The 20620-nt window shown below is 40.9% G+C and overlaps 1 protein-coding gene across 9 annotated transcripts in view; it reads left to right on the top strand.

Annotated features, from left to right (window-relative positions):
* GALNT9 (polypeptide N-acetylgalactosaminyltransferase 9) overlaps positions 1–20620 on the top strand; it is a 151581-nt gene that overhangs the window by 51483 nt on the left and 79478 nt on the right. For 7 of the 9 annotated variants that reach the window (XM_042865940.1, XM_042865941.1, XM_042865942.1 and 4 more), the window contains one exon: positions 4376–4556. The exons of 1 other annotated variant lie outside the window; for it this stretch is intronic. In XM_042865940.1, the coding sequence (XP_042721874.1) occupies positions 4376–4556 (181 nt within the window). Of the gene's footprint in view, positions 1–4375; positions 4557–20620 lie in introns of those variants that run through there. One more of the 9 variants, XM_042865945.1, reaches the window with a different exon arrangement.

Genomic DNA, 20620 nt, shown 5'->3' with positions numbered 1-20620 from the left:
GCACAGCATATAAAATCAATAGCAATTGTCTCACTGCCCAGCTGCAGTATTTTCAGAAATGCACCCATTTCCCTGCTGTTCCAGTAGGCGAGACCCTTGGGAATGAATTCTCCCGTGGGCAGCCCCTGAAGCCTGGCTTTCCATTGAGCAGGGCACAAATAACTTCACTTAAATTCCTGTGCTTGGGAACCCATCTCCACTTCCTATGGGAGCACTGTTGTGGTGTTCTGTGTTCTGTGGTGTTCATGGTTAGCATCATGAAGAACTAGAATATAAGGACTGGGAGCAAAGTAGGTTTGTAAGCAGTTGTCATTATGCATGCTTTGGAAGGCTGTCTAATTCTCATAAGAAAAATTGAAAGCAAACTCCTTGATGCTTCCGCTCCGTTGAAAGTTTCATTCTCCTCTTTCTTATGCCTTAAAGATGCAAGTGTTTTGTTCTGTAAACTGCAAGAACTTGTAGTATAAAGAATAAAGTTTTAGCTGTTTGAGCTGCTGGAATTAAATCATTGCTTGAAGTCAAATGAGCACACCACATCTTGGAGTTCCTTTCATCAAAGCAGGTCAGTTAACTTTAATGAAGTCATCTTCAATTTGCTTTGATGTAACATCAGAACCCAGCCCAAATGATTCTAAGCGATCAGCAAATAAATTTCCACATTGCAGTCTTTCAGGGACGTAGCTTAATGAAGTGTCTGGTTTTCTGGGTTCTTTAACTTCTGAAGTGCCTAATTTGACTTGCTTTTAATAAGGCCTGTTTGTGGTTTTGGGGGGGAAACTGCTGACTTTTTGTTGGAAACGGAGCCCTCTTTAAGATGCCATATGTTAGACAAGTAAAACAGAGGTATGCGGCATCGCTAATTGCTATTAGCATTGTAAGTCTGAGACTGTGCAATGCAGGAAGATTAGGCTGCAGATTAGGTTTTTCCTTTGGGGAGAGAAGAGATTTAGAGTCTCAAATACGTAATTTCTGTAATGACTTGAGTGAGGACTACTTGTCAGGCTAGAGATTACAATCTTAGACCCTTCTCTTTTAAAGCAACAGATGTTAAATAGCAAATCTGGTCAAAGTGCCCTATGTCCTCTCATCCTAAACAGAAATAAAAGGAAGAAACATAATGAAGCTCCATAAAATGCGTTCAGAAACATTTAGTGCCAGAATGTGCTTCATACAGTAACGTCAAAGGAATTCTGTAATGTAAAATCAGTAACTGTAACACGGTTCTTGAAGAGTTTTTCAACTCAAATCATGTCTGTGTTTCTCTGCTTTTCTGGAAGAAAATTGTTCATTAGAAAGGACACAGGCCTTAAATACCCCCAAATTTCGCATGCCTTTTTTTCTTTTTTTTTTTTGCTTACAGCTTTCTCCCTTCGCATGACCCAATTGGAGACATGATTATATCAATCCCTAATTGTAAGCCTCCCTTGTGCTAGTTTCTGTCTCTCCCTTCAGACTGCAGAAATGTATTACTAGCTGCAGACTGATCACTAATGTAAATGTAGACGCCATAGTATTTGTAATAGTTGAAACAGAACCAGTCAGGGCTACACGAGATTGCAGCCGGAGTCATAAGTCCCGTTCAGATGCAGTATGCTCATTTGTGATTCCTAATAAGCGGTGACTCAAAACTGGGCAGTGATTTGGATTTGTATCTCAGACTGGACTGTTGCCAGCGTAAGTCAGCGGCAATCTTTGGCTCGTGAGCCAGACTCAGACTCAAACCTCTTGACAAAGGTTTGGTACTGTGCTGTTTTTCCGTTTACATGAGAAAGGAGAAATCAGCTTTTCAGCTGGGCAGTGATTCGTGTGGCCACCCTAAGATCACTATAAAGGCTCTTGTCCCTGCTGCTTTTGCACAGAGGAGCGTGGCTAAGCCAAATATGCAAAGACTTTCCAAATACTTCTGCATATACCTGAAGAACGTTTCCATCAATCCGAGTGCAGCACAGAGGCATAAATGAAAGCTGAATAGAAGCCTGAAATAATTGTAATTATCTTACAGAAACTGTGAGCTCACTTTTTTTTATTTTTGATGTTCGGTCCACAAAGTGGCTTGCATTACTAATTCCTTGTGATTTTTATTTTATTTATTTCTTTATTTTGCCAGGAGGATCATGGGCTGGAATAGGCACCGTGCCATTCTGCTGGCTCAACTCAGTCTATCTGAACTGATTTTCTTGCATTCTTGTACATTTTGAGACAGGTTTTGAACAGTTTCCTACTTGTCTTTTGGATTAGCTCATCCCTTACTGGAGAAAAATATGTTTGAGAAAGGAAGACAGCATCGCTGGCCTGTTTTGCATTATTGAATGTTGGGGGATGAGTCATCGAAGGTTGCCCAAAATCCCAGTTTTGGGACTGTGACTGACTGAAGAAAAGAGATGTATGCTGATTAGATGTTCCGTTGCCTTGAGCATACCTTTCATTTTCACTGGTTTTGTTTCACTTAAAGCTTTGAAGAAGTTTGTTGTTGACTAAACATCAGTATCTCAATCCCAGTAGTTCGGTTCTTTGGTCTTCTCTCTCTGTGTCCCAGCAATATGAAACTCTATCTAAAAGATGCTGCTGTGAAGCTTCATCTTTCCACTTTCCCCTCCTGCCTGAGTGGCCTGTGGGGTTCCTGCTCATCCCTCTGTTTGATCTCGCTCACTGGTGAGACCCGGAGCTCACCTCCCACACACACCTGTGATGAGACCATGGCTACATCAGCTTCTTGTTTTCCTTTCTTTTCAATGATTCACTGGGTTTGAATGCTTAGAGCTCTCTGAATTTTTCAAAAGCTTGACCATGCCAAGGATATTTTTCTGTAGGGCTTCATTTTTTTTTCCTTCTTTTGTCCTGCTGAGACAGTTGATCCTTTCAGCATATTACAATGAGGAACATGAAGGAGACATCAAAAACATGAATATGAGGGTCATGTCCTGACCTGGGACCACTGATTGCAGTATGATGTGTGCATTTTAGGAGGCAATGTGTGACATTCAGCTGGTAGTTCATGTTCAGGCAGACTGTTTGTATGTTGCACTTAACCTTAGCAGGAGATTTTATCACAAGCATCTATAGTAGAAAACATTAACTTTATCTGTTCAAACCACAAATGAGCCTCTGCTTCTCCATTCCGTCCTTCTGTAATTAAGCAGAGATGATGACAGAGCTTTAGCAAATGAGAGCTGTCTTAGCAATGAGATAAAAGAGAAATTCCCATACGAGGGCTAACTTGTAACAGACCTTACTTGACTTGGAGAAGCCAGTCCTAGCTTTGTACTATCGTGTTTGTCTGTTATAGCAAGCGTTGACAGTTTTTCTTCTCTATTTCTCTTCAGTTGTTTATTTGAAATACTGACATATTCATCTTGGAAAATTCTTGATTTGAAATATGTTGAGCAGGTCAAACTCCGTTTTGCTCTGCACTGTAAACGATTTGGAGGTTATTTACACAATTCTGTATGGTATCCCCAAGTTATTATAAATAACTTTTTAGCTTATGACAACTTGTTGATAGTCAGCCTTTTGGGAAGGAAAGCTTTGACGTGAAACATGGGATATTTGAGGAGCTTATTTATCAGAATTCAACGCCTAATTAAATAACTGTTGCCATGGAAGAGGTTCTTGGTGATGTGATTGTATGGGTATTTTTTTAGTGCCTGTTTCATTTTGTTTTAAATGTATTTTTGAGCTAAGCAGTAATATATTAGCATATGAAATCTAACAAATGGATTGTTGATTGACTAATGCCTTAGCACTGAGCAGTGCAGGGTTAATCATTTCAGCTCGTGTGTCCAAACGTTCTGATCCTAGAAGCTTTGTGGAGCTGAATATCTGCACACGATATACATGGTCCATTTGACGTAGTTCTGAGGGGCGGAGGAAATCCAAAGCAATTTGTGGAGCTGTATCAGAGTACACTGGGAAAGGGTCTGGCCTCAGTTCACATGTGAATGACTTGCTTTTTCACCCCGTATTCCTTTTCCAACTCTTTTGAGTATTTGACCTCTTACTCTGAGTTCTCATTTTGTGGATTTCCAGTGTAGATATAGTGAGATGAAATCAAGGATAATTAGGCATTTTGAGATGTTTGGAAACAAGATTCCTGTTTTCAGGGAATTATCTGGGAAAAAGGGGAAACTGAAAGCTGATAATTAGTTCTTTATAGTTTGCTCATTAGCAATTATGCAGTAATAACGCAAGGTGTGTTGATATGAACTCTGGCTTGAAAAGCTGAGGAAAATTTCCACAGAGCCAAGAAGCATTTAGAGATTTTGGGTTTTATGGGAGTTCAGATCTTGTTCTCTAAGAACTTCTGTGGGAACAGAAGAGGTTAGATGTGTGTCCTTGGTTAATTGTTTGTCTTTTTTTTTTTTTAACTTCTATTTAGGCCTTGCAAAGCCTATGGGATTAGTTGAAGGTCCAGGAGGCTTGGGCCAGGGGGGAATGGCTGCTACCCTAAGAGACGATAGCCATGAATCGGAGACTAAATATGAAGAATATGGTTACAATGCCCAGCTCAGTGACAGGATATCTCTCGACAGGTCCATCCCTGACTACAGACCAAAAAAGTAAGTTGAATTCCATATTGTTATTAGAGCAAGTGATTGTTTTTCTTTGGACTCTTGATGACAATTCATTTCTCCCATCCCTTTCCAGTTAGTCTGCCAACGTTTAGTCATAAACATACCCTTGAGTTTAGTGAAAATTAAAATGACCAGCTGCCATCTCAAGCATGAAGTGTTGTGTCAAAAACAACAGCAAATCAACTGCCTCTTCTTTAACTGCACTTGATGTTCTTAGAAGAGTTTAGTCAGGGTCTGCAGTGCACTGAAACGTAGACTAAATATAATCCACAAAGGTCTTGTGATTGCAGTGAGATTTTTTTTTTAGTTTCTAGAGTATGTGTACATTTTTATTCTAGTATTACAATCTTCATACGCCTGTGTTAAATTTGGAATTATGTGTTTATTGTATGTAATGGTTTATTATATTTTGCATTAGATGTCCTTATAATCTTCCATATTTGTGGAGTTATGCATCTTCCAGATGTGACATCCTCTCTGTCAGCCAATGAATGACAATCAGTAATGTCTTAATGCTGAGAAAATCAGCAGCAATGCCTAGCTACTCTCAGGAGACAGAACTGAAAAGAATACTTAATTAATTTCTAATAATAATCTTCTGTTTTAAAAAACCCACTGGGGCTCCTAGGCAGAACTGAAAGTTAAATAAAAAAGTATCGTATTAAGCAGAGAGAAAAGTTTAGCCAAGCAAAACAGCTGTGCTCTGTGAGTGGATCGCAATAGAATTAGGATTTTAGGCAGCTCAAGCTGCCAAAAACAAAATCCAGCAAAACAAAACTTCATCTTAACCACAAATTTCATTAGCTGTGTTACATTTAATCTAATCTCAGTAGTATTGACTCAGCATTTGTTTTCTCAGATACTTGCTGTACGAAAGAAAACCTAGATCAAAGAGGTGGTGAAGAGAAGGGAAAAAAAATGCTGCTTTGATGTCACATTTGGTCAATGTATCATAAAAATGTGTAATGAAATTATCCTGGAAAAAAAGGTAGACTGCGATCATCATGCAAATGTTTGAGTTGCACATCAGATTCTGGTTCAAAGTCCCTTAAAAGCAATATGAATTTTTTCAAGTAAACGTCAGTGAGGTTTGACCAGGCCTGTTGTTAGCTGCTGGTCAGGTGGGTGGTAAATTAGAATGATCTACCTGGAAATATAAAAACGAAAGCTGCAAAGTTTGAATCTAGCTTAACAGCTCTTAGAAGCATGGGAGCATTCACAGTGTAGTGATGTTTGACTTTAGATCGTGCTCTTCCACAGTTGAAAGCATTTATGATTCTTTCAGCTAAGCTTTTCGATATGGTAATCTCATAAGGCAGTGCTGCATGCATAACTGTCTGAGTTATGAAGAACTGCCTTCCTTGTGGTGTTCCAACATTCTTTAGATGGTTTTGGTTAGACCCAGATTCTGGAATAGTGTCTTATGGGTGGCAGGGTAATTGCTATGAAAAATGAGTTTGGGGAAGGTAGAAGCTCTTACATGAAGTGCTGATTTTGTATTTTTGTTGTTGTTAGTCGGTTTGCTTTTGTCTCTGACACCTTCAGATGTGCAGATAGTAAAATACAGGGTCTGTAATGTTGAACTCAGTTTTCTCTCCCTTCTTGTGCCATGTATTGGCATGCCAGAGTAATCAACCTCTTCTTATCCAACGTGTCCTATAACGCTACTTCCAGCTGTGCTCCATAGCCACAGGGCAAACCTGAGCCTGACTTTGTTTGGTTTGGGAAATAGCTGTGGGGAAACCAATGTGTCCATCCTTATATGGACAGCAGCTTCTCAGTCTGCTTGTGATTTATGCTTATGCTGTTCCCAGTATTTTCCGTCTTTAACAAGAAAGCACTTTTCATTCTTCAGTTGAGAAGCAAGGTAGAATTGATGGCCAAGGCGATGTACAGAGTCCATGGCGAGTCTCTGAAGAAAACCAGACTAAAATACATGCGTATAGATTTGTCTGGATTTCGTAGACACAACTTAGGAAAGTAAACATGATTTTACTATACAAATATAGGACTTGTAATATTCCAGGTTTAATCTTGTTTTAGAATACATTTGATCATGAATAACAGCTTTTGGTTCATTTTATCTTTGAACTCTTAGTTTATCTTTGACTTCTTTTTTTCCAGTATTTCATTCTGGTAGAATGAGCATTTTCTCCCATCTTCTAGCATATATTCAGTAAACGTTTGGAAGTGTGATTGGTTTTCAGGAGGTATTTTCATCCCCACTCAGCAAATTAAAAGTACATTAGACTACACAGGCAGTGTGACTGTGAAGGTCCCTAAATTGGAGTCACCGCCATGTCCTTCCACTGCAGTAAAGTCTGCAAGCCTGTGTGGGCAATGCTGTGCCCAAATGCTTTTCCATAAACCACCGCTGGGTTCTACCTTCCTATCTGCTGCCAGCTCAAATATAACTGCGCTCAGAATGCTTCTCTTTGAGACGAGAATCGTTAAATCAGTAGCAGATTTTGTGTTGTGTTTGAAGCAATGACAGTAAATATCTTGCTTGCAATTACAATTCACATAATAATTGCAAAATGATAGTTTGATCCTAACGTGGTGTAATAAATGTCTCAGCTTTTTCTTCTCTATTGCACCTCCCACAGTTTGAATGCTTGCCCTGTCTCTCTGCAGAGAGCAGACAACCCTGGGGAAAGCAGTTCAAAAACATACTGTGATTTGATATTTCAAGCTGTTTAGTTTCGAGAGACATGTAATGTATAAAAATTGCAATTTTGCTATATAAAACAATGCAAAACCTCTCCAACGGTTTGTGAGTATATTCAATGTGACCTTGAACTGTATTTTCATTCCATGTTGGATTTCACACGAATAGAATGTGCTGGTATCAAAGTTGTGCTGATTTTTTAGCAGGTTTTTTAATTCTCGAGTAACTTTTTGCCTTGAAGCAGCTGAGTGCTGTGCTGCTGAGCTCAGGAAAGATGCAAAGACCAAGCAGCAGGAATGAAAGGTGTTTGAGTTCAGTGTGGAGCAGAATATTCAGGATTTCTTATGGCTGACGAATGAGTATTTACACACATTCCGCTAATAACCCTAGAATTGGACTGACCTGAGATTTTTCACTTTGTTCAGATATCTTTCTGATCTGTTAAAATACATAAAAATAACTGTGGAATAGTGGTCCAGTCACTACTGACTGTTACTATGTAAATTTTGGAGTAAATTTTCCAGAAGTACTTATGAAGTACCTCAGAAGACTTTTGCATGATTATTTTTGCTACAAGGGAATTGTTAGTGCTTGTGATGGGATTACTTCCTCTGTCATACAGGCACATAGGAAGGAATAGGTTATTTTGCCCTGGCAACACATGGTTAAGCCAGGGCGTGCTCTGTGACTCTCCAGGTTATTCAGTGGTCAAATGTTATTGGATTCAATTCCATTTATGTTTTTGATAGTAAAAATGAGGGTTGTGATGGCGTGAACCTGAGTACTATATTGGCTAATGGCCCCAACACATATGCATGGAAAAGCATAAGCACACATATCTGTATCAGCTGACTTTACTGACGTGTGTAGGTGTAGAACAGCCTGGAATCCTGTCCAAGGACGTTCTGTGAAACCTGCTAGGCTGTGTGTGCATCCTCCTTACTATAATGTCAAAGGATGAGTGTTTGACTGAATGGCCAAAAGTAAGTCTGGAGCAACACAGCCAAGATTTAGATAGAAATCTCACACTTAAGCTGAAGTGCCCGGCATCAACCACCCAAATCCCTGCTAAGTTGTTTGACTTCAAGTGACTTCATTTGTTGGCATTGTTGAGAGGGAAAAGAAGAGCAGGTTTAGCTGGAGTACGCTGAACTGCTGCAGCAGATCCAGGAGCAGCCATAGCCATCCTTCTGCCTTTCTGGGGATAACAGCCTTCACTGCTGCAGCACAAAATACAGGTCTGTGCTCCTGTAACAAGAGATCGCACTCAAACCTTCCCAGCCATGCATAAAGATAGAGGTGCTGCAGCTCTGTATATGGCAGTAGATTTTTGACATTATCAAGGATTAAGAATACAGAAGTCAGAATCCTATGGAATTTCTTGAAAAGACAAGGGAGGGAAAAGGCCCTCAAACTTGCAAACACAGTTTATTTTGCAATGTGGCATCCTGGTAAATAGGGAAGTGTCAGATAACTGGGTATTTCAAATGTAAGCATCATCTCCCAAGAGAACATCAATTCCTGTGTTCTTTTTGATATAGAAGGGTGGATTGCAAGAGGTTGAATGAAACAGGGTGAACACCTGTAAATCCAGCCTTCTCTAACTTCCTAACATTTGACTTTACAATTCAAATAACTGTGGGGTTTCTCTGCATGCCAAACACATCCACACACATGCACACGTGCACTTGTCCAAACCACTTGCTGTGATGCATTACGCGTACTTTTGAGGAAAGTTAATATGGTCCTGGGGCTTCCATAAGGGCTGAATTGGTTTTGACAAGAAATTGTCGCTTGCTGGAGATCTTCAATGTAACTGATCTCTTCTGTGCAACTCGATGCCAAGAGCACTGTGGCAGTTCAGTGATAACAATAATACTAATAAATGGATTCAGTCTGCTGGCTCTATCAGCCAAAGAAAATATTTCTTTGTGTTATGGTCATGGATGTTTGTACTGAGAAAATTCAACCCTAAAGAACAAACTTATTAATGCTGAGGCAACTCAAGTCTTTAGCCATAAAAAGCAGAGGAATCTAGGTCTCGAGGAAATTACTTTCATTTATTCAGTCCTTGTATAGAGGCAGGCGTTTCGTGGCTCGCTATAGAGTTTCACAATAGAAAAAGAATTGCATCTCTGGGGCTCTGAAGTGTAATTAATGGTTCACTCCACACTATAACTAAGGAAAAGCTTTTTTAATTACCTATCAGAAAGGATTCTGGAATTGATCAAATAGTGCTATCAAGGGGCAGACTTGGTAAATAGACATCTGATTTGTTCATTCAAGGGTTTAATAACCACAGCTCGTCTGAGGCCAGCAGATAGAAATGGCCTTTCTATAGGAGATGGTGCTCCAGTGCTGAGCTTTGGCTTTGGAGGATGCAGGAAGCTTCCTGTAACTTTGGCTCTTCCTGCAGGCTGCGGAGCCCTGCAGGCTCACTGTGACCTTTGAGGCATCCCCAAGGCAAATGATGCACACGTTATCCAGCTGTGTGTCACCAGGGCAGGAGCAGCAGCCTGGTGCCTTGGAGCAGGCAGCTCCTCACCATCAAGGCAGATGGTGTTCAGAGAGCATCAACTTCTGGATCAGTGCGTTGGAGAGGGCTGGACCTGATGCTGTTGGATTTTCTCCACCCCTGCAGCTTTCTCTACCTCATGACCCAGTTTTCAGATCCTCTGGGGACACAGCGTGTTCTTCACATCACTTATGATTATGATGGGAAAATCTCCAAATTACCTTTAAGATTCCCCCCAGGTTGACCAGAGCACACTGCTGTGGTTCCCTTTGCAGGAAGCATTTAAATTGGAATGGATCCAAGGCTGTTAAGGAACCAGGATTTCTGATTAGCAACTTAAAAAGAAGAAACTATGCTCTGTATCAGACTGAATTTCTTCTGTGAAATGGTTGTTTTAAAAAAATATTTAGACCTATTAAGCATTTAGATTCCCATGAAAAATTTAGCTTAAATATAATGACTTTTCTAACAACAGCCTTTTCCAATATTTTCAGATTAATGTCGGGTTGAAGTGAAGTGAAACAGTCATTGAAATTAAACAGTTCCTCTTTCAGCTTAGTGTTTCACTGTTTCACAATCACAGTACAGGTACAAGTGTATTTTAATTTCAGTGAGGCTTATTTTAAATAGGAAATTTTTCAACCTTTTTTTTTCCCCCTCTTAATAAATAAAATAAAAGCAGTTAAAATTCTGAAGAAAAAAAAAATTACATTCTGATTGCAAATATGAAGCAGGGAGAGGAAAAACCAGAAACAGAAAATGGACTGGTTAGAATCACCTCTGGGCAACAGATTGGGATTGTTTATTGAAGGGAAGTTGTGTTAGAGATGAAACTAACTGAAGTGTTCTAATTAGATCCCAAACCAATGTACAGATGTGGATTTTGAACAGACCAAAGGGAGCATCTGTATGTGCATGCTCTGGGACTTTCTGTAGAGCTTGGCCAGCTCTGCTCGGTTATGCAGGCAGGGATTTCCTCAGGCTGTGTTTCCCTAACAGCACAGGAACCTTTGTGCCTATGAGATGTGCTTGCTCTGTGCTGCCTTTCTGCCTTGCCTGGGAGTAGAAGGGACTGGTGTGGGCTGAGCAAGTCTCTGTGCTGCTGCTCCTGAGAAGAGCTGGGCTCTGACCACCTCACACTGCTTAGCACTGTGATTCTGACTCAGCTTATTGGGGATATCAGTTGACAATCTAAATTTGCTCATACTGCTGCCTGTGGGCCAGCTGTGCTTATTTGTGTACCCCTGTGTAGGCCAAAAGCTTTTAGCTGCAATTTGAGATGTGTTTCTTGTTTGGCTGTAAAGGACTGAGACTGGAACTATGCAAGCCCACAAAGGAAGGGAAACATCATCCGTTCCTTTGGCTGGCAAAGGAAACTCTGTGTGGATCACAGGTGCCTCAGTTAGACCCTGCATTTGTACTCTACCTTCACAGCTCTCACCAAGACCTGTAGTTGTTTTTTGATCCTGGTTATGAAGGTACTGTAAGTCTTCTCCCAAGCTCTGCTGGAGTATGACTCTAATAGTATATTAATGGGAATGCAAACTTAAAATTTCGTCTCCAGCATCTCAGGTTACCATTAGGTCTTTGGATATTTAATTAGTTAAGCAATGTTAAATTTCTCCAGTGAGAAGACTGATTACACTATGATTCTGTTTTCCAATAATGAAAACTAATTATTGAGAAACTTTCCAACCATTTGAGGCCAGCTGGTCATCAGGAAGGTTCTCAAACTGCTTTTGCTTGATCAACAACAGTAGAGCACGGCCATGAGGTAGGACCAGGTTGCAGCCCAGTAATACTCTACCTTCTACCTGCCTGTGTATAGAGAAAGTCACTCCACGACGTCTGGGTAGACAGTACCAGAGTTTTCTACAGCTTTTTCTGATATTCAATAGAAATTTTCTGAGCTTTTTTCCCATTTTGATTCATTATTGATTCTCTTTTGTTTAGTGCTAGCTAGGCTTTCCCGTTAAGTAGCAACTTTAATTATATCACAAAGTATGTAACATAGACCTTGATCATTAACAGTGGTCCATTGGATAATGAAAGGAGTATCAGCAAGTCTAAATTGAACAGAATTACAGAAATTAACAACCTTTTCCAAAAACTCATCTTACACATCTTACATGCAGTAATTTTCCTCTTGTTACATTTTTGCAGTGTCTTTCTGTATATTAATTGTTGAAGGCGAGTTCTGCTTGACTGTCAGCACTAATAAATGTAGATTTAGTGGAGGCTGAATTTGATTAACTAGGGAGCATGAACAATAACTGATTGCAATGTTGTGTTTAAATGCAGTAAGGCTGGAAGCCATTCCCTGTAATTTGTCTGCACCAGAAAGTACGCTTGAATGCATGAATAACTTACCTAAGGTAGGTTGCATAACAGTGACTAACAATTAGACATATAATTTAAAGTGGTCAACTAGGCTGCCTTTATATACAGTGGAGGAGAAGATGTGGAAACATTGCTTTAGCTGTGTGCAGTGTGTAATGTCCTCCAGAGATCTCTGCCCCAGAAACCTGGGGCAGACAGTTTAAATGGGATTCCAAGTGAATCCAATACAAAATGTTAACAACTTCAAGGCATAAGGAAATGAGGGAACTTCTGCATTGGTAACACATATTGAAAAATGATGTTTTGCAGAGTTGCAAAGTTGGAGTAGCTTGCCAGCATTGGAAGCTGCACAAGTTCCTCGTGCAGCGCAGGGCTGGAGGCAGCGTGGTTTTCAGCTGAGAGAAATGGAAGAGATGAGCAAAAATCTCCGTTTCATCCTCAGTTTTTCTCACAGATCATAAAACTAGATGTGCCTCATGTGTCCTGCACCTTTACAGGTGTCTTAACCACCCTTGCCATTTTTTTTTTTATTTTTATTGTAGAATGTAGTAATTTTCTGAACTTGAGAGTTGTAATATTTTCATAGCAGGGATATTTTCCCCTTGAGAAGAGCAATTGTGGGGTGCTGTCTTCAAGTTGTGTGTGTTATTCTCTTGCAGATAAGTATCTGTAATGCTGAAGCACTACTGAGGTCAGCAGTGACTTGCAGCCAAGTGTCTGCAAATGTGTGCTAGCATCTTAGTTTCTTCTGTGCGCCTCCCCTGGGCCGATGTCTGATGGTTGCCCACTATCAGTTCCAGGCAGAAAAGGATATTCCTGTAAATTTCTGAACTGTCATGCTATGTTACACTCCACGGTATTACATTACAAAATGAAAAGAGGTAACAGAACAAGTCAGGCAATGAATTCAGAGTGGTGTTTCTTTTCCTTTTATGTCATCTTACATGTATCGCTATTACACTGTACCCAATATCTTTCTTACAGCTTTGAAGGAGTTCTCATGTTTTAGAGGATGTTCTCCTTTTCTTGCTTAAAATGTGCATGCAAATTTAGTTCAACTGATGATGTGAGGTATGGATACACATTATCTCCAATTGCTTTCATAATGTAATTTTAAAAATAATCGAATTTTGGTACACATTGCAGTTGGGTCTGTTTCAGAGGATAAAAAAGTCAAGGTTTCAGGTCAAATAACATAAAGGTTTTTTAGTTGTTGTTTGTGTCTGTGCAGCAAAAACATGAACAGGCCAAGATGTCAGACAATTTACTCTTTTGTCTGAAATAAAACTGAGTTGTGGACTCCAAGTTGATGCCATGTTTCATTTTAATAGTGTCACTTCTTGCTTGTTTTGTCCGTGTCTCTTGTTTTGAGTGAATTTAGTGCTAATAAAAATGAGAGACTCTTAAAGCTCTCCTTTGCCAGAGGTACTGGACTGTTGCAGGCTGCAAATGTGAGCTCCCTGTCTTGGGTAGTTTGATCTAGATGCCTTCCAAGGTTTTGTTTCTCTGAAACAGCACCTGCCACTTAAAAGCTGTTTGATAGTTTTATGATGTTGAAGTATGGGCCTCTATTTTCCATTACTCTAGCTTTCTGGAAAAAAAATCTTGGCTTCTGTTGTATTGCCTCTAAACCTTCTGCTGTAGACTCAGAAACAAACCTGTGCCAAACCAGGTCACCTTGCCGGGTGCAGCTCCAGGGGAGGTCCCAGCACAGTTGCTTCCCGTGCAGTCTGTGCCCTATTTTCCCTTGATTGACCAACTGGCGACCATGGGAAGAAATGATTGTTCAGGTGAATGCGTGCAACTTTGATCTGTATCCTTTTGGCTTCAAGAAATCCTGCAGCAGTTCAGAGTCCCCACCTGGACACTTCTTTGAAACATGGAGCAAGCCCTGAGGAGCTTCGTGTCTCTTTTGTAAAGCCAGAGCCAGGTCAGGCTTGGCCGTCTCTTTGTCTGCGTAGGAACGTACAAGCGACCCTTGTGGAGCAGGCAGCTCACAGTGTGTGTTCCTAAGGCTCAGCAAATGCACTTTCTATGTATAAGAGGAGATCAGTGTGTGAAATGTGGTGTAAAATCAGATTCCTGATTTCTGTGGTTCTTGATGATTCTGTGCGTTGGGAGGAATAGCCTTGTGAGCACTGTGGAGATTCAACTGAGAAATTTCCTTTAGCACACAAAGCTTGTAATGGAACTTTAACGAGCTGAAGTACTGTAACAGCAGGTCATTGGGGAAAAGCACGGCATGCTCCCTTTTTCTAGTGTATCATTTCTTTCATTCAGTGCTCAAGTATGTGCTCTGTCTTAGAAAGATGAGTGCCTACGATTGTAGTCAGTGATGATATGAGGCAAAGTTCTCCTTTGCCAAGGAACTTGCTATGGGCTGCAGATTCTAAAGCTAAGAACCCTCAGTTTGCCGTTCTGACAACCCCTGGTATGTTTGTTTGGCATGGACATGAAAATAGCATTGGGAATATGCTCCCAATCTGTGTTTCTTATCTCTCCTCCCCTGAAAGGAAGCGGGGAGGTCCTAGCTCACCAAAAGATTAACATTAGTGACAGAAGGGGAGGCAACATCTTTTCCAGTTTCTGCAGAGGATTTTAGTATAGTTGATGTATCACAAAAGAATCGCTTAAGCAATGACAGGAAGCCATTCAGTGGTGAACAGCAGGGCTGGCTACCCAGGCAGACACATCTCTCCTTACATGTCTGAATTAAATGCAGAAAATGAGGACGATTGCCACGCAGTCAGCAAGTGAAATCCAAACTCCCTTGGTCTTAGCAGCACACACAAGGCATGAGGTAACTAGAAATTACAAGAAATTTCATCTCTAATTTTGTATTGCTTATGCAGAAAGCTCCCTCAAAACAGAGCCCTGTGTGAGCTGCCTTCAGATTGTCAACTAGTCCCTTAATTAGTTGATTTTCTTTGCTCCAAGGGATGAGTATATTGTTTGTTCTACACTCGAAGACTTCCGTTAGCCTGCAGTTATGTATTTTGTCTTCAAAATGACCTAGCACAGGGCTAGCCACTGGGGTAGTGTGAAGCAGACCTTCCTGGCAGCAGTGACAGTTCAGACTTGAGTGATGATAAATTAACTGTAATAGCAGCAACAATAATTAGAACAGTGCGCCAAAATACCCTTGGGTGTTGTTGCTGAGTTGGGCTGTACCCCTTAAATTCCAAAGGAAAGCAGTAATTTTAGTTACCTCTATCCACAAAGTGAGCAGCTGTAGCCTTTGTTCCTTGCATTGATGTTCTGTTCGGACACAGTTCTCACAGAGGGTCATGGTGCAGTTCACATTGAAGTGGAGATAAAAATGACATTGAAGCTTTGCTCCTATATTTTCTACACTGCCTGGAAATAAATACATGACCTACAGCTAGTTCAGTGGCTTATTGCCTTGGTGTTATTAACCCAAGCATGCCCAAGTGGTGAGGAATATGCATTCTGTTTGCTCATAGAGGAGCACTCAGCTCTTTGCCTGACAGATTTGGGAATCTCTGGGAACAAGGAGGGGAAAGTTTCCCTGTGAGATGGCTTGAGCAAATAGCCCAGCTGCAATAGGTTGAGTGTGTCTGTCTGTAGGTGGGGGATGAAGAAGGACGTGGTTGTGAACAGGGCTTCAGTCTGCTGGGCAGACAGGAAACGGGAACAGTCTGCTCCTCCTGTGCAGAGCACTTAGTGCTACTTTTGTTTCTGGTGGCAAATTAATTTCACTCTTCAAATATTGAGGATGTGACTTCAAAACAGCACAGAATAACAAAGGGAATTGCTTCTAAGCAGGCAGATTTGGGCAAGAGCAGTGCATGAATGTTAAACTGCTGAAATGGGAGATGTGAAAAGCCAAGCACTTGTACCTGGTTTGGTCAAATATTTGAAGTCACACTCAAGTACATTGCCTGGTCAGGACAAGTGCCTGATTTCTATCAGCCACAGTGAAAAGAGGGCACACACTGAACTGCTCTTTTCTGAATTGGGATGAGAGCTCGTAAATATCAAAGTTCCCAGTGTGTTAAACTGTTTTGCTGTTATGAAGTGTACACCCTAGATATCAGTCCCTGCTAGACAGCAAATGTTGTAGGATTTTTTTAAATGTTTTTATTTCTAAATGTAACAAAAATGGAATCTAATGCAAATTTTCTGAAGTGCTTGAAATAATTCTAGGGTAAGAAATTCTTCTTAACATTTAACTTCTAAACGCATGAAATAGTTGAATACTGTGCTGCTCACCTCTAGCTAGCCTTTAATTTAAACAAAAGCTATAAAAGTGCGATTAGGCTGCAGTCCAATGAAACACTTAAATATGTTCCTAGTTATAAGTGTATGAGTAACCCAGTGAATATGAGGCATGCTTAACTGCTTTGTTTGAATGGGGTGTTTTGCAAAGTAGTTGTAATAATCGAAGAACAATCCTGCCTTGTCACTGAGAAAGATGTAAAGAGGAGTCAAGTCCCATCAGCACATCAGTATCCAGCTGCTGTGAGGTTTTCACAAAGCTGCTTGCCCAGTGATTTAATCAGCAGGGTCCTGCTCTCGAGTCCATGGAGCTCTCCAGATGTGCTCCATCATCTACAGTTAAAGAGGCTCAGTTTGTCGGGCAGTTCCCTCCCTCTGTGTGATGGGGAAAGAGCCCATGGCACATGCACCTTCATTTGTCCTCCCTGCCTGCCTGCCATGCCTTTTCATAAACATGCTGTGACTGCTGCCAGGTTCTCATATAAAGCATCTAAACATCATGGATTTAATACTCCCATTTTCAGTGCTAAATCAATGTTCTTTATGCATTTGTTCTTGGAACACTGCTCTGTTTGAACCATAATTCTTCCCACATACCATAAACTTGGGTCCGTTTTCACTCTGATAGAAACCGATCTATTTAAAGCTAGAGGAAAAACCCTGTGACTACTGCTTAAACATTTCAAGGCCGTTGCTTGTTAATCACATAGGCTCCTGCATCACCTCGATGCGCTGAGATGTCTGAGGAAGCACTGCCTTTTGGGGCCACCACTGCTCTTGTTGCTGCTGGGGCAGGGCAGCATTGAGAGCTGCTCAGTACATGTTCAGCAGGCAGTGAGGGATGGGTTTGTGCCATTTATGACCAACCTCTGTTTAGTTGTTTACTCCTTCAGCCATCCTGTATTTGTACATAGATATAAAGAAACATTCTGCTGCATAACTGGATTGGACCAGAGATTAAAGCTGCTCTCCTGTGAAAAACACTGGAGCCCATTAAAGAAGAGATTGTTTGCCAAACATTGTTGTATGTCCTCCCGAGACCATAAAAAACGTTGTTAGCTGAAGTAATAGCGGAAAATGATTGCATTCCTCTATCCTCCTCCTTACCACCACGCTGCAACGTGACAGCAAACCTGTAATGAAATCTGTGAAGAGCTCTGCACAGTTACCTTGAAAACTTTTTTATTGCCCTACATTTCTCGATAGCAGTGATGCTCAGCTTCTGTCCAGCGCTGAGAGCGCCGGCTGAGTGATTGAGATAGTCAGAACTGAACAGAACTACCTTGAATTTTTAGCATTACATTACTTGCAGCGATTTTTTAATAGTCAAGGGTAACTTTCTGTATTTACATATCATTATCTGAATAACGAATAGCTTCAAGGACATGGCAAACGCTTCTGTGCAAATAGGAAACAGTGACTTTACTCTTATAAAGCATTTATTGAAAATTATTCCTTTGATTTCATCTCCTCCGTGTTTGTTTTGTTTTTGTTTTTGTTTATTTAACATACGTCATTAGCTGGGAGTGTGATGGGAAAGAAATTGCCATACGAGGTGGCATCTTAGGATGCATATTCTGCTTTTGCATCTCTGGGCTGTCAGAAATGCAGCTGAGGAGCTGACTGCACATTGCAGGCTGGGCAGAAGGACACAGGGAAGCAAAAATCAGGTCTTGGTTTTGGCAAAGCACTGAGGTGAAAGTATGTTCTGTCTCCTACACAGAGGGTGTAGTTCCCAGAGTTCAGTTGAAAAAGTCATGCAAGAAAGGTAATGATTTCTGAATATATTTTGCTGGTAAGAACTTGGCATTGAATGACTCTTATTGTGAATTAGAAAAATTCCTTTGGTTTTGCCTTTATTTAGTACAAATTCATTGGGTTCAGAGATGTTTGTGTTCCAGTTGAGCTTCAAGTTCAAAGACATCCCCAGTCTCAAAGCAGAACTTGTAAGATCACCACTGTGTGCACAACACTTGTCTGGTTTTCACTTACGAAGGGTGCAAGCCAAAAATCCAGTGGGAACAAGGACCAGAATCTTTCCGAAATCTTGAGAGCCTAAAAATGCTGTTAGCGTCTAATAAATCATCTGAAGGCAGAATACATGTCACTTGAACTTTAGATGGGAATCTTCCTTAAATATGTCTAGTACCATTACAAATAAAGTCACATTGAGAATAAATTCTCTTTGGGGAGTTTTGAAGAGCACTGGAAAGCAGATTTCAGCTTGTCCATTAATTTGCAATCAGCCTAATGCTTTGTGATGCAGCATGCATCCAGCCATAGGCAGATCTGAACGGGCACACTAGGGGGTAGGGTGGAAATTCCTTACAGATGGTATTTCAAAATGTATTGGTGATTCAAGTTGTTACCAAAAGAAGAGGCAAATACTACGGCAGGATCTGAACATGTGCTCTTACCCATTCTTGTGTTAATGAAGGTGCTTGTTTTAAAAGCCATTGGAACTAGTTTATAGCATTGATATGTGTATAAATCAATATGTTTATGAGACATGCTGACACGTTTATGGTGTTATTTCCCCAAGGAAAGCCAGAAATACCTCACTGAAACACAGAGCCTCTTACTTGATGTGCGTGGCAGCTGTTCTTGAGGGGTCCGACAATCCTCAATGTAAGGGTTAACGGGCTTTGCAAGTGGGACCTCTTCATGCTGTGCATGTTAATTGTGCATATATAGTCACCCATCTGTCACTTATTGGCAGTTCTCAAGGCTTCCTACCATGCACATGAAGTAACCTATCCTATAGAAGGAAGGAATCAAGCCCAGTAGAACGGTAATCAACATCCTGTTTTATTTTTGGGGTTTTTTTCCCTCCCCAAACTAACTGCACAATGCAGAGCAGTTAGTCCCAGTTGCACTGAGCTGGCATTTAAAAAGAAACAAATAAGGACAAAAGTAAATGTCTGATTCTCATGAAATCTTTTCTGATGAGCACCACTGCTGTTTCATGAGGAGCTTTGTCCTACCTGCAGAGCTGCCAGTTTACCAGCCTGAAATGGTTCTTACTGGAAGCATTATAGGAGAGAAAGTTCTGTACATCCGGGCTGTTTCTATGGGAAGTGTGACAGAGAGCATTCTAAGGTATGAAAAGGCTGCTGCTGTTCTTTTTTTTGGAAATCCCACAGGCATGAGTTGCAGTTGTTCAGCCAGGGAAGGTGGGAAGTCGCCAGGAACAGACGTGTGCTGTGACACCCCTGGTCCTACTGCAAGGGGCATCAGCGTGGTTGCATACGGTTGTTATTTTGGCGTTGATTTAATGCAGCATAGGTTAATCAGCCTCCACAGGCTGCAATTCTTCTTCTGCCAGGTTACGTTTAGGAACACGTTGAAAAGCTTTCTGTTAAAGTTGTATGCAGCACATCATGGTAAAGCTGCAATTCATCTGGACTAATTGGTTCCAGGTGAGCAATGCCAGGTGAGCTTTGGAGAGTGGTTGTTAAGAAGAAAGTGCATAATTGATAGAAAATATGTTATCTTTTTTCTCCCACAATTTGTTTCTGATCAATATTGAAGGACAGTTTTCTTTGATAAGGTGATTAGCATATAAATAAGGATTTGGCCTGACATTTTTTTCTGATGACTGTGAGTGACGATTAGACTTTTGGGTACAGATTAAGGAAAAGTGCATCAAGGAGGCAAGAGAAAAATGCTGCTAGGAACACTTATCACATGGGGTAGACGTAAGATCTGTTAATTGTAACCCTGAAAATGCTCATCAGTATCACTGTATACCAGACAAATTAGTCGACTTGCCTTCACTCCCCTGGAGTACGAAGTGCTGTGGGATGAGGAACAGTTTGTGCTGAAGAACAGTTAAGGAGATTCCTAAAATTTGATGGATACAGTCAGTCAGTGTCAATACCAGTGTCCAGATACTGACATACAGGAGTGTCGTAGTGCTTGCAGGGGTGGAGGGAAAACTATCCCAATTTATTTAGCTGTCATTCAATGGAGGAAAAACATTCTCTCCCCAAACCCTTTAATGGAGCTGCCTAGACTAACAAGCTTACAGCCCTAACCAGAATTGCACTATATCTTGCACCTGTGCTTCTCCAGATAAATCCTGGAAGAAAGAAAAGCTGCTGATGCTCTTTATGACAAATCAAAGTAAAGGTTATCCCATAATGGGAACGCTGGGAAGAGATAGGCTGGGAAGGGGTAGCCATGGTGAAAAGGCACTGATCGCCTTACCAGATGTCCTTGGCTTTTTCTGAAAGCTGTGGCTCCTCCTATAACCTGGCCCTTAATTACAGTGGTCCTCTTCTCTCA

This window comes from Lagopus leucura, unplaced genomic scaffold (assembly GCF_019238085.1).
Source record: "Lagopus leucura isolate 7727_CA_CO unplaced genomic scaffold, USGS_WTPT01 Super-Scaffold_806, whole genome shotgun sequence".
In the NCBI taxonomy this organism is placed as follows: domain Eukaryota; kingdom Metazoa; phylum Chordata; class Aves; order Galliformes; family Phasianidae; genus Lagopus; species Lagopus leucura.
This window is presented reverse-complemented; position numbering and strand designations above follow the sequence as displayed.